General features: G+C 50.9%; 1 protein-coding gene across 5 annotated transcripts in view; it reads right to left on the reverse strand.

Annotated features, from left to right (window-relative positions):
* Window positions 1-14226, reverse strand: part of BIN1 (bridging integrator 1) — a 138827-nt gene that overhangs the window by 20565 nt on the left and 104036 nt on the right. For 3 of the 5 annotated variants that reach the window (XM_067529450.1, XM_067529451.1, XM_067529452.1), the window contains 4 exons: window positions 13913-14063; window positions 8156-8284; window positions 3343-3453; window positions 1609-1632 (listed from right to left, as the gene is read on the reverse strand). In XM_067529450.1, the coding sequence (XP_067385551.1) occupies window positions 1609-1632; window positions 3343-3453; window positions 8156-8284; window positions 13913-14063 (415 nt within the window). The remainder of the gene's footprint in view (window positions 1-1608; window positions 1633-3342; window positions 3454-8155; window positions 8285-13912; window positions 14064-14226) is intronic. The other 2 variants (XM_067529453.1, XM_067529454.1) reach the window with 1 other exon arrangement.

Below are 14226 nucleotides of genomic sequence, written 5' to 3' on the forward strand. Positions count from 1 at the left end.
CAGGGGAGCAGAAAGATGGCTTAAAACTACTTTCATTCCCCCTGCCAGGTCAACTGAGCAGAGTTGAGGATCTGGTTCCAGGTACTTGTTCCAGGAACCCAGATCTCCTGAACTGAAATTTCATGGAAATAGCTCTCATGAGATAGCTGGCACTTTGCTTAGACTGTGAGCTCTCAGATGCAAGGGACAGTGTTCGTTGTGACTTGTGCATACAGCGTCTGGCACATTGGAGGTTCTGATCCCTGACTCGGGTTCCCAAGTGCTACTATGACACATATAAGAACTTCCTGCTCCCAACCAGGCCAGGAATAATGTCCTTCTCGGGGTGTCTCAGCCCTTCCTGCTTCCAAGAGGACACAAAAGACCGAAGGTGGCAACAATGAAATAACATTTTTTTATTTCAAAGCTAAAGCTTTTCAAACTCAAAGCAGATTAGGAATTTGAGGGTCACAGTCTGAGCTGATCCTCAATTTATTCAAACTGCTTTTCCCCAGTTATGCTCTGTTTAACTGTAAGAACACAGTTGGGCCAATTTATTTCCTTGCATATAAATGGAGGAGAAAGGCATTTCCAAAGACACCCCTGCCGCTGTCTGGGAGAACACAAAAGGGGAAGAACATACGTCAGTTCTTCACTCTGGCACAAAAATGACACCCAAACACAGCAAAGAAACCCTGGCTTCTGGGAATAACAGGCACTCGTTCGTCTGGGGAAGGAACACTCAGCTGATTCATGCAAGACCATGATGGGAATGTAACACTAAACACTTCTCAAAGGAACCAGGCTGCACTGCCACTCAGTAGGCAGACATCCGCAACCAGGGTTGTCCAATTTTAAGGCATGAAGTTTTGCCCTGTGAAGACACAAACTTGTGGGTTATTTTAAACAAACACAGGCAGACAATGCACAAAAAGGGGAAAAACAAAAAATCAACATCGACGCTCAATAAAAAACATAGGGAAAGCAATCTTCTCAACATGCCCAGGGCATACATAGTGGTGACATCTCAACAGCCACATAGGAACCTCGGGCCAGATCATCACCTGGTGTCAATCAGCTTCCTTCCTTTGATTTACACCAGTGGAGCGGCTGGCCCTTTACCACCAAGGAAGACAGAGATTCATTTATTGAGCATAAACAAAAAGGCTATGTTCCTCGATGGGGCATTTCTGGTAACAGCGATCAACCACGAGCAGCAAGCATGGCAGATATCCCAAATTTGTACACAGGATGGAGGTAAATTTAGGGGCAGTTGAGAAGCATGCATGTTGCACAGTGAGAGGAAGAGGGGACAGAAAGGTCTGGAGAGAGCAAGGAGCAAAACTGACTGTGCAGCCGTGGTAGGGTAGGCTTCAGGCGATATTGACTGCAATGCAAAACACCAAGGGAATGCCAGGAGAGCTGGCGGCACAGGCGATGGTGCATTCTGCTGGGAGCACCGGATGCAGGGCCAGAACACAGGGCTGCCTTTTAGGCTGATCCACAGACTGGAATGTGAAAGCAGGTTCAAGGGATGGCAGGGAGGGAGAAAGAGCAAGAAGTCGGCGCCGACACATGCTAAGGTATACGGTAAGAGTTCACCAAACGGAAGCTGTATAAAAGTCTTACCTCCCATAAATCCCAAGGTAAAGACTAAGCATGTCAAAGGATAAAAACATGTTTATACTTGATTATTTCAGCCAAGGGAAACAATACAAATGTCGTTCAGAACACGGCAGGCGCACACCTTCATCTGTACTTGCCTCTACGTTTTTCTGAACAATTTCAAAATTATTGAGACCTTCCTGCATCGCCTGCCGGGTCTGCGCTACAATGGCATTAAGACAGCCCCGCCTGTGGCCCTAGCACATGGACACTGCACGCGAAGGTGCAACTGCAGCATGGGTCGATACACCCAGGCCAGCTTTAATCTAGCAATAGCAGTGCAGATGCGGGGGCACGGACCCTGGCATGGGTTAGCAACCTGTGTACATACCCACAGTCCCCAGCGTGCTTGTACTAGGGTGGCTAGAACCCACACCGCCCCGTCCTCACTATCACTGTTACCCCTGCTAGCTAGATTAAAGCTAGTGCAGAAATGCCGACCTACCCTACAGTTACAGCCTAATTTACAGTGTAGACGTACCCTATGTCACATACCCCTCAAACATCAATGGCAGATTGTGCCACTGGTAACCATCTCACCACTGGGAAATTCAAGGGCTAGTGACATACGGTTTTCTCCATTTAAAAATGTTGATGCTCAGTTCTCTGACTGCAGGGGGCATGGTTTTCAAAACTCTGCTTCCTGTTAGGCTCCCACTCAAGTCAATGACAAACTCCCTGCAACGTCCCTGACAGCCAAGTTAGGCCAGTGCCGAGTGCTTTCGAAAATCCCTCTCATAATCCTGACATTTGCGGCTTGTCCATAAAGCCTTGTCTACACACAAAAGTTGTATCCTTTTCACTACACTAGTTTAGTTCAACTAGTCAGTATTTGCCAGTTCTTTCTCTCTATGCTGCATCGCTACTCCCCTCTTTTAACTGGGAGTCAAATGTTCACAACACAGGCCTTGCTAGAAAGGATCACCCCAAAACCCCCCCTTTGCAAGCGTTCTGTCTCAGACAGTGGCCAGCACCTTAGGAATTCTTAGGAAGGTATAAAACCTCCGTGACAGTCAATTATGCCACAACAAGCTCATGGAGGAAGATGCTTCTTAACTCCATCTAGTGAGAGGCTGGCTCCTGTCCAGAGGCAGGAGCTTTAATAGCCTTTCCGTAAGTTTTATCCTACCTAAGGTTTATCCTGTCTAGTTGGGGTTGGTTCTGCTTTGAGCAGGGCGTTGGACTAGATGACCTCCTGAGGTCCCTTCCCACTCTCATCTTCTCTTATTCTAATGTAACTGCAGATTATTCATGCTTTGATTCTTAATAATCTCTCTGCTCCAACCACTAACGAAACCGAATCGTTTGTGGGAGGAGCCTGGCACTAAGGTTGGGTTTCCCAGCAATACAATCAGTGCGACACTAATCCATGTGGGACATGGAAGATGCTAACCTTATGATGCACATTAGCTGAGTTTCCAAGGCCAAAACTTCAGAGCGGGGCACACTGGGTGTTCCCACAAACATCCACACTCTCTGTGCGGCTCAAACCACTGCCTGTGCACAGCCAGGCGCACACTCACCCAACTCATGCACATGAGAACTCGGGAGAGCTCACGGATGTGCAGGAGCATGTGCACAGCTCACACTCATGGAGAGCTCAATCAATATGGAAATGTGCAGTGATGACCTAGGCTGACCCCGCCGTCAGTAGCCGTTCATGTACTCAAGGGAGAGGGAACGGGGATAGTAACAAACCTGGGTGGCAGGTGTGGGTGCCTTCCCTACAGGGCTGGCATCTGGTTTAATGGGATCAAAATCCAGATCCAACAGGCTGACTCCCTCCTGGAAGGGCCCAGGGGCATCAAACTTGGCAGCAGTAAGGAAGAAAAGCAGGGTGAGCATTAGACGGATACAGGAGATAGATAGCGTATGGCAGTTGATATCCAGGGCTTAGGGAACAGATGCATAAGGCACATGGATGGACATGCTAATGGGATGCCTCCAGGCCTATGCCTGTGCCCCAGACTGCATGATGCCTGCGAGCATGTGCCGCGCACCAAGGAACGCATGCAAACAAAGAACTCAAACCCTCATCTCTTCTCCTACTTGTCTACTCTGAATGGCTCTATGGCCAAAGTCTGATATGGCCAAAATGCCACTGCACCGGTCAGCTTGAAAGCATTTCTCATCTATTCCCAACTGCCCTCTGCGGCTTCTCTGCATCAGCACCAGCTGGGTCGTACTCATGGCTCGGGGTCAATTTCCCATCCTCCTCAGAGACACAGCCCCCGTCTGCTGTGTGACCTACCCACATTCAGCTCACCCATCGCATCTGCACCAGCTGCTGCTAGGGAAAGACACATGACCCTGGAAGGTACATCCAACAGCATCCCAACCCTAATCCCTCAAGTTGCTTCTCTGTTAGCCTCTCTTCAGACTCCAAACACCATCCCCAGTCACGTGTCGAAGGTGAGAGTTCACATCCACCCTTGGTTAAGGATTGCCCTCAAATTCCACATCCCTCCATGCAAGCTCCAACGCTCTCCACACTGGGCTCCAGTCCTCAGACACCCACACCAGCACTAATGTGCTTTGCATTTGTATAAGACACACGCCGACTCAGGAGACATCACTGCTGCGTTCTCAGCCAGCAGAGCGAGTGCCTTTATTCCTGGCTAATACACAAGCAGGTGGCACTGTCAGTGCACGCATTAACTGCCTTGAATGCAGCGGACGTGGTAGCTGTCACACAAAGGGAACTGGTCATTAACATTCAGTCCTGAGCTAGTGCCACTTCTGCATTTCTAGATTCCTGCAGAGCCATTATGAGCCGTCCCCTTTCTGTCTTTCTCTCCCTTTGAGAAGAAACAATTCTGCCTTATGGGGTTTGTGCTTTCAGTGGATTCTCCCAAGCTCGCTGGTCCTCTAATTTCACCTATATTTCCAGTTCCACCCAAGGTTGTTTTCTGTTGTTCCGCCCCAATTCCAGCTAGGTTCAACACTGAAAACCCTCCCAGAACTTACTAACCACATCTGGTTACCCAGCAACAAGCTGCAGTATCAAGTTAGGACATGAATTCATTGGTCCATCCAGGCCAGAGAGGACCACAACGTTTAGGATTTTGCAGCATAACCACGACAGTTTAACAGAAAGTACCTTGCAGGAGATCCACACCCTCATTGCTTTCCAGCTCAACGCGCTTTACTCCCAAGTTCCACTTCTTTATAGTGCTCCCCTTCTTACGGGCTTGGGGGGCACTGATTAGCACTCATGGGAAGGAATATGGCCAACAGCCATCCAGCTCCCCCACCCAAAGGGTTAAACACGAACCAGTATCCAAACTCTAAAACCCGCTGGAGTTCCTAGACAATTCTCCAGTAGAGCAATGTCTTCAAAGAGGTTCCACCGCCCATGCTGTACTTGGTGCTGAGAGATCAAAGGCTCTGGCTATGCTGGACTCTTACCTGCTGTTCATATGCACCATGGATTAGGGTTTCTTGTCCTTTGCCTAATTTGCCCCCAATAATGATGTTATATGGGCCCCCAGTGCATATTGAAATGGCCCTGGGGAATACAGTGAACGTTAACAGACACTGGAGGCTCCGGCGGCATTTGCTCTAGAAACAAGAGCTGTCCCTCAGAGATCACGTCCATTAGGATGCTGCGGCAAGTCCCATCCTGGGTCGTGCGCACTGAACCGCCATGTGCTGGAATCCCTGGTTAAACGCAGGTGTTCACACATGATACAAACAAACAGTGTAACAGACACAGCGAGCAGCAGTTACCAAGACAGACGTTGCCACAAGCTACCCAGGCATGGAGAGGAATAAAGGAGGGCTCAGTGACCTGTGGCTTTCTGCTTTTAAGTGGATAGACACAGCGTACTCATTAGATTGTCCACATGTGAATGTAACTGGAGCCAGAGCAGGCTTCTGTACTGGGATAGTGCAGAGATGCTGCCGCTGTTTACCTCCAAAGCTCTGCATGACTAAACACTTGCTTTTGTGTGCGCTCTCCTCTCCCCCTACTGTCCATTTCTTCCTTACGATCCTCCAAATACTCCTTCCCGACTGCTCCCTTTGTCTCCATTACCCTGCCTGGCACGTCCGGATTAGTTTTAAAAGTGTCCAGCTGTGGTGTGCTCAGGCCACAAAATATGGATCTGAGTATCAGGCCCTTTTCTCTGGGGTGAGCTAGGAGCCCAGGAACTTAGGATGATTTTGGTCTGGGCCCATTTCTCTGCCTGCAAATCTTTAATGCTTAAAATCTAAACAAAAGCCAATGGACCCTGCATAATATTTGTAAAATGTACTGAAATCAGGGAAAAGGCCCAGCACCGTATCCCATCATGCCCTGGTCACTGCTGCCTTTCACCCCAAGCAGAGCCGATGGGGGAAATCCTGTCCCCACTGAAGTCAATGATAAAACTCTCATTGATTTTAATGGGGCCAGGATTTTACTCCAATGCACAGATCTGCAAAACCAAAGCAATTTCTACCGGCTTGTAGCCAATCTCCTTCCCAGGCAGGTCAATGGACTATTAGAACCTTCTCACGTTCAGCTGGCAGTTTTCTTCGGAAGCTAGAAAACTTGATCTTTTCTTACCGTGCTTTCCGGCTTAAAGAAGCTCCCACCAAAATGGACATTCCAATAATTAATTAAATCAGCCAAGGGGCTGAGTCAGACTGACAAAGGCCAATATGTTCAGAGAGAAAGCAGGCAAAACCCCGTGGTGCTTGGTCCAGTAGAGATGACAGGGAGTCAAGCTACACAGTGATCACTGCAGGAGCAACACACCACAGGAGGTATCAAAAACCTCCTGACGCCCAACACCAACTATTCTGGGCCAGGTTCTGAGTTCAGTCACCTGGGTGTAAATCCAATTAATTCAACAGCGTCACTCCAGACTGACCTTGGAGTAACCAGGCTTAGAATCAGGCCCTTTGTTTGGGGCCAATTTAGCCCATAGACCTTTATAGTCTGTTTCCCTACCTCGGTTTAATATTACGCTGGACATCAGTGTCAATATGGCAGCTTGCACTGAATGGCACACCTGCACCTATTCCTTATTCCCCCCGAAAGGAGACGCCTCTGTCTGTGATGACCAGTTGGCTCTCTCTGAGCATGGCACAGCCAAGTGAATAAACTTCATTTAAGACCCTGTTTTCATGCAAAATGTCCTCAATAAAAACAAAGGTAGATGTCCACCAGGCAGTTACCAGCTAAATGGTGTCTAAAGAATAGAGTAACAGGGACAGGGCTTGGAACCTGAAGTGCTTGGAGAGGTTTTGCAAAGGAGTAAAGATTTTGATTTGAAGTGTGGGGTTTTGTTCAGTGGGGGGTCCAGAACCCCTTGCATCTTAACCCGACACTCCCTGTTTCCATGCTGAGTACTTGAACTCTCTCGCTGCCCACAGCATCCCGTCACTCTATGAGCTCCACCAACCCCCGTGAATGTCACTGGATGTGTAAATGTCTCTTCTCCGAACTCTGGCTGTCTTGTTCCTCAGCAGCTGGGGAGAAGCTGGAAAGCCACAGGCCACTGAATGCAAGTTACAGAAGGAAAAGTGAGGAGGGCAGTTACAGAGGAGCATGGTTAAAGGTGTCACCTGGGTCTTTAAGGGATGATTTTTTAAAAATTGAACATAAAGGATAGTGCAAGTCTCATAAAAAAGCCGGAAAGCTGGTCAGGCTCCCTTCTGCACAGGAAACAGTACACAGGGATCTAATACTGAATAGCCCACCCACTTCTCCAGCCCGCATCTCCAAACCACATTAACCCAGAGAGGGAGACAAGGAACATTTTCCCTTTGAAATGGTTCAGTACTTCAGTACTTCAGCTGCAGAGACTGAGGGCTGATTAAGAGCCACCAGCCTCACATCAGCCCCACGCTCAGTGCCATTTAAATAGAAATAATCCTCTTATAGAGAGTGCGTTGCTGGTGAAAGGTGCCGGCTGAGGTCTCTAGAGACCGAAGTCTGACCCAGAGCCCTGCTCTGTAGGTGGCTTGTTGCCCACCCCCTTGGGTCTCTGTGAGATGCTCCCTTTCCATATGAGAAGCAGCGTTTTAAAGCTGCAGGTGCCAGATTTTCAGAGGGGCTGAGCATCCAGAGCTACTTTAGGTTAGACCTGTGCATGCTCATAGCCTCTGATCTGCAGGCCCTGGGAGCGTACAGCAGCACGGCAAGGAGTGCCTCACCCAGACCTGGTGGGGAACCATGTCTAAGAAGGAGAGAGAAGCTCAGCCTCCATGGCCCAGCCGCTCTTCGCCTGCTCGCTGGACACAAGTGCAGTGATGGCTGTGTGACATCTCCATGGGCACCCCACAAGTCCCCCCTTTTCATTCGACGCAGGCCGTGAGAACAGCTGGGAGACAGCCATGGCTTCTGGGCACCACCAATCAAAGCTGGCTTAATATCCCCTGGGCAATTCCAGCCCCGCGGTGCATTTGCACCTGGCCCCTCCTGCCATGCCTTCTGACCAGCTTTCGTGGCGTGACACCTCTAATCAGGGGACAGTCCCAGCAGCGGGAGCAGACAGAGATAAGGCAGGGCGGAGCGGCTAACCTGCGAGGGGGTGGTCACGCTTATCTCGGGGACAAAATTGTCATCAAAGAGACTGATGATGTTCTCCGGCTTGAGCTCCTTGGAGGGGGTGTGCTTTGGAGGGGGCGGCACCGGAGGGCCTTTCCGCAACTGCATGCGAGCGAGCGAGCACACGGAGACACCCAAAAAAAAAAAAACCAGAGACAGGAACCAGGTTAGCGAAACAGAACGACGGACATGGGGGTGTCAAATACATACACGTAGGAAGGGAGCAAGGAGGGGACACAACCACACGCCTCCAAGGAAGGTTTGGCACCATTAGTTACACTTCAGCCGCGGACGGGGTCTCCCTCTGCAGAGGAGAAGCGTAACACAATTAATATGCATCACTCGGACGTGCATACATAATTAGAGCATGTGCAACCTTCCGGAGAACCACCGGGGGCGACAGACAAGTTGCTCAGCACACGTTTCAGCGGAGGAACCCGGTGCGCTGGCTGGGCCAACCATGACGAATACTTACCTGCGTGGCCTGGGTCTAGGGGAGTTAGGAGCCAAAGCAGATTTGCCTTATTTACACGTGGAAACCCAGTGGGCTGGATCCTGGTCTCCGTTCCACACTGGTTGCACTCCACTGGATTCAGTGGCTCGTAAGTCAGACCAGATGGGGACACCTCTCGAGAGTGACATAACCGAGGCTCAGATCTGGGCACGGGGTCACTGAAACATGTGAGCATGGGATCGTCTTGGGCCTGGTTCCGCTCTCAGCTCCACCGACATGTAAGATTAGTGACACCACTGAAGCCATGAGAAGCAGCCTGGCATACGACCAGGGACAGGCAGGGGGCTCAGGCCATGGGTCTGTCCATATCCTACCTCCTCCCTTTGCTTCACTGTGGGAGCCTTTGATTCAATGCAGCCTGCCCCAGTCTTTGGATGCTGTGGGAATATACAATAGGGACAGCAACCCAGTTCAGACACTCTCTGAATTTCCCTTTGCCACCAGATCTCCGAGCTCTCACTGAGCCTGCTGAAGAGATGCTGATAGACTGTGAAAAACCCAGTCTCCTGTACAGTGCTGTGGAGATCTCTAGCACTGCAATAGTGCTTAGCACTCCCATAATACGTTCGATGTATAAAAGGCTTTACAAACATTAATTCTCTCACCCTACCTAGGAAGGCAGGTCATTATTATCCCTGTTTTGCAGACAGGGAAAACTGAGGCTGAAAGCATGTGACTTGACAAAGGAGAGATTGCTTATCAGTGTGAGATCTGGGATTCCTCAGACCTGTGTTCACTCCACTAGGCTGCACTGCTCGCTCCTCCCTCTGATGCATGAATATGTGTCCTACCAGACATTTATGTGCCTGGCCATGGAACAGGCCAGCTTTCCAGAGGGCCAGTCCGGCCCATCCAACGTGCCTGTAAGATTCCAGATGCACAGCTGAACTGCAGCTGGCTGCAGGCCCATGTGTAGAGGGTGAGTAATAATGAAAGTGGCATTTTCACTTCCATGTCTCAGCTGCCTGCGGAAGTAGAGAAGTGCCAAAATGCCACAAGAACAGCGTCTCCCGCAGTATCATGAGCCCAGCCAGCTGCAGAAGGTTCCAGAAATTTCATGGGCAAGACTGTTCTCATAAGAGGGAAGCCAAAATTTGCAGACACAAGAGGCTCTGGGTACTAATCTGAAGCCAAACGCTGACCCTTTTGAAGTTTGCCCCCTCTCTAATACACTCATCCTCTTAGTCACTCATGCGGGGGGCTATGTGGGAAATGATAACATTACAATGGCTACCCCTCTCACACCGTATGCTGCCCAAACACACACTGCACTGCCTCTGATTCTGAACGGAAAGAAGCCATGAACACAGTGTTTATGTGCTGCAGGAAATGGAATACCCTCCGGGCCAGCCTTCTGGATCCAGCCCAGATTAGATCCTGGATCCCCCTTTTCTGCCACTCTGGTAAAACGAGACATTGTGCAAAAGGAACAAGACCATTGGAAGGCCTTCGCTGCCTGGAAAGGAAATTACACCCCGAGCCCTGTCTATTAATCTTGGACCACGTTCAGCTATCGCAGCGTAAGTCCATCGTAGTTCCATTGACTTCAATGGCACCGCTCCAGATTGACGGCAGGGCAGCCGAGAGCCAAATTCCGGCCCTCGTGGTTTCATGGGACCCATTGTTTACGAAGCCCGGGATCCTCATCGCGGACACACTGAAGAGTGAGGAGACATGCTGGCAGTTGCTTCTTTAGGAGGCTAGACACAGGCAGCTTTTCAGAAGAGAGTCAGCAGGAAATAGCTGGAGAGCTGAAACAGTGAGTATTTTATAACCCAACAGGACTTTTCTGTTAGGCCTGGATCGTCTAAGGTATTTAGGGGGCGTAGCCTCCACTGATGTCAATGGTGTCTCCTTTGGCCTCTTTTCCTGCCTGTTCAACATGCTCCTCCGTTGCCTTCCACACACTACCCGTGTTGTTAGCATCAGTGTACGCTGGGGTGGGCTGAGGACACAGCAAGGTATTTCAGACCCTCGTTGCTTCCCACTCAAAGCGCATCAGCCCGGACTGAGTCACTTGCCCAGAGGCAGAAACTGCCGTCAGCCGTGTTCGCCGCACACAACGCTTCATATTCAACGCTCACAAATGAGGGAAGCAGCTTTTGTGCTTTCTCGCTGGGGTGATTACGTGCTCTGGGGTTCCCCCCTACCCCCACTAAGAACAGGGGATAAGCCTTCTCCAAGCCTGCCCACCTTAGTGTCATTCCACCCCTCCGTTGCTTGTAAACCCCCTCACCGCCTTCCATCCTTCTGGATCCAGCTCCATCCGCACCAACCTGCCCACTTTTGCTCTCTCAGCAGCCAGGTGAACGACAGGTGCACCGAAAAACGGCTGCCAGCAGGTGGCAGCCTCGGCCGCACTGAGGCTGACCTTGGCCCCTTCCAGCCAGTCGCTGCCAGGTTGCTTAAATACGGTAGAACACCGATTTCCTGACCCAGTTGGGACTGGGGCCAGATGGGACAACCAAACATCTGGAGAACGGGCAGCTGGGGCTCCCGCTGTCCGGCCCAGGCGGCTGGAGGTTCCGTTAACATGGTTAAACGGGGTTGTGCTGTATTCTACTTACTTAACACTGACCAATCTCCCGCCGGCTGCTGTGGGCCAGTCAGCGCCCCCGGCATTGCCAGAGCGAGGAGAACATGTGCTATTTAAAGGGAACTATTTCAAGGCAGGAGAGGAAAGCCTGTCTCAGCAGGAGCGAGACAGATGATGGGCCGAGAGAGCCCTGCAAAGAGAAGGCCGCACCTGGTCCCCACTCAAGTCAGCACGACGCCGGACACGCAGCGGAGGCGGCTGCGGCAGACAAGGTGCTGTCCCAGGAGGACAGCGGGTGGGGATGATGCGCCCCTGCCGGCCCGGGCAGAGCTGAACACGGGGCAGTGGGCCGGGGGTGCCAGAGGGAGAATGGAGGTGGCTGATTCTGAAGTACTGCACAGAACGGGCGGGAGCCCGAACCTTTGGCTCCGTGTTCAACTCCACATCCCGCACGCAGCCTCCCCAGCCCGGGGTCCAGTCCAGGGCTCTGGGGCAGCCAAGGAGAGACCAGAGCCAGACGGAAACTCAGACCCCAGCCTGCAACTCGGTCTGAGCAATCGGAGTTCAGTCGGAGCAAAAGGCCGAGTAGCGTGTGGAGAAAGGTGGTGGATGGAGGGCCGCGGACAGCCAGTTCCTCAGGCTGGTTGGGGGGAGGAATTCGATGCTGGGGAGTGAACCAGCCCTTCCCCAGGAGCGTCCCAGATCCTTCAGGCTGCCATCACTGGGCAAGGCGAGCGTATCGTCAGGGCAACGGGCGAGTCTTGTGCCCTTTTGTCACAGCATCGCACCCAAGCCCAGCCAGACCTCATCTTCTCTTCGAAGCTGCTGGCAGAGGTCCAGGGGCCTTACCCCTCCAACGCCGCACGTGCCAACGCAATGACTGTGGAGAAGTGAGCATGGTCCTCTCTTGGGATGACGACAGCTAGAGACTGAGCGGGTGATGTGATATCCTTCCCCTGTATCTGCACACCACTGCTGCTCCAGGGAATTAAACTTTCGCCACCCACAGGCCTGGAATTAGCGGCTGTCAGAGGCACCGGTTTTGTTTAAAGATTTCTTTGCCATTCGGTTACTGCTCCAGCTGTGCTTTCCACCTCTCCCGCAAGGTGAAGGCCACCAAGTAACACCCGGTTCCTGTCTAAAAACCCAACAGCCACAAAACCGCACACTCCCTCCCTGTGACAGAGGTGGGATTTTCAGGGGCCAGGGTATCTCTCTGTCCAACACAAGGGGCAAGGTGAGAGCCCAGCAGTAGGCATGGACAGGTCACCGTAACGGAAAAGAAAGCAGAACCTAGACCAATAGCAGCTGGGGAAGGCTGGAGGGGAAAGATGAGTTTTCTAACAGGGCTTTAAAAAATACGGCCAGGCACCTGCACACCTCAAAGGGCTAAGAAAGACCACGAAAGGGCATTCATAAGGTTGTGAACATTTCCTGGGTTGTGCCCAGACTCCATTAGAGAGAAGAATAAAATTGAGCGAGAGATAGAGAAACTATCCCGAAGTGGACCTGGGCCTGGACCAAAAAGCATCAATTCCACTTCCTCTGGACTTCGATCTGTATCCATCTCGGCTTAAGAGCGACTGGGCATTTTCTCCCTGGGTAGGACACTGTTAGGCTAGAACCACTGAAATCCAGGATTCTTCCATTGTGAATATCATCTACTGAAGTCACGGGAGTTACACCAAACCTGAATTTGGCCAGCTAAGTTTATTCTGCATATCCCCTCCACCCCCTCCTTTTATTCCCTCTTCTGTGGGGATGGTGGAGAGAGGAGAGAGCTGCAAGAGATTTGATTTTCTTTAAAACACAGAATAAAAACCATGCAGCCCGTCAGGTGAGACTCCAACGACGTGATATTGCAAGTGGCAACTCAGACCATAAATTCAAAAATACCACTTGGTGTTTCACATGTAAGGAAAAGGGCTAATGAACAAAAAAAATAGCTTAAATCAAATGTGTATGGCAATTATGGTGCAGGGACCATAAGATGCAGACTAAACCCCCCTCTTCAGAGTGCTTAGAGATAAGCTGAGCCACTGGTCCGTTTTGGCAGTGCCCATCCAGTATGCCGTCTCCAACAATAACCAGTATCAAGCGCTGCCGTGGAAGGTGTTAGGTTCCCCATAAAGCACAAGCCTCTTCCAGGATTCCACCAGTTGGCAGTTGGCTTACTCCTTGAAGCACAAGGATTTATTGCTCTTATTTTTCACTTGGTTTGATGTAATTGTGGATGTTCTCCTTACCCATGTCAATATTTGATCCTTTTTTGAATTTTGCTCAACTGTTGGCGTCAGCGATATCCTGTGGCAATGAGTTCCACAGGTTAATCAAGCATGGTGTAGAGACCAAACTTTATAACTCAACTCTGACCTTCAACCTCTCTCAATGGTCTTGCACCACACTGGTAGAGGAGTATCATTTGCTCTGCTATAGAGTATGCATGTACTGCATTGAAGAGGAATTTCAGGGCTTGTTTAGGATTCTCTTGGCAATAGAAAGACAGACAGGGAGCAACTAATGCAGCGCCTGACCCACAGGGGTCCAGGCATTTCCACAAGATGGAGAGCAAACACCATCTCATATGCACAACAGCAGCCAGAGACCTGGATGGTCTTGTGTGGCCCTAGGCAGCAGTGATCACATTTCAGGGGCCAGGTTAACCCCACGAGGACACTACCTGAGACGGCGACTTAGGTATGCCTGCCCCGGGTGTTTCCAAAGAGGACGGTTCCAGCTCGTGGTTGACAGTCTTGATCTCGGGGCTTGTAATGGGGGACCCGTCGGGTGGAGGCGAGGGGCTTTTGTTTGCTTTCGCTGGGGTACTGTCGCTGCGGAAGAGAAAGAAAAGGAGAGTCAGAACCAGCCACAGAATGAATTGTTCTGATCGGATGGACAGATCCAGCCAGGCCCCGTGGTCTCAGTTCTCTCCCCACTTCAGTGCCCAAAGCCCAGTGCCAGGCAGAGTTTATAAACCTCTGAGCGGCTTCTTGC

This window comes from Emydura macquarii, unplaced genomic scaffold, assembly GCF_026122565.2.
Source record: "Emydura macquarii macquarii isolate MOO-44397 ecotype Brisbane River unplaced genomic scaffold, CSIRO-AGI_Emac_v2 contig_2988, whole genome shotgun sequence".
NCBI classification, from domain to species: domain Eukaryota; kingdom Metazoa; phylum Chordata; order Testudines; family Chelidae; genus Emydura; species Emydura macquarii.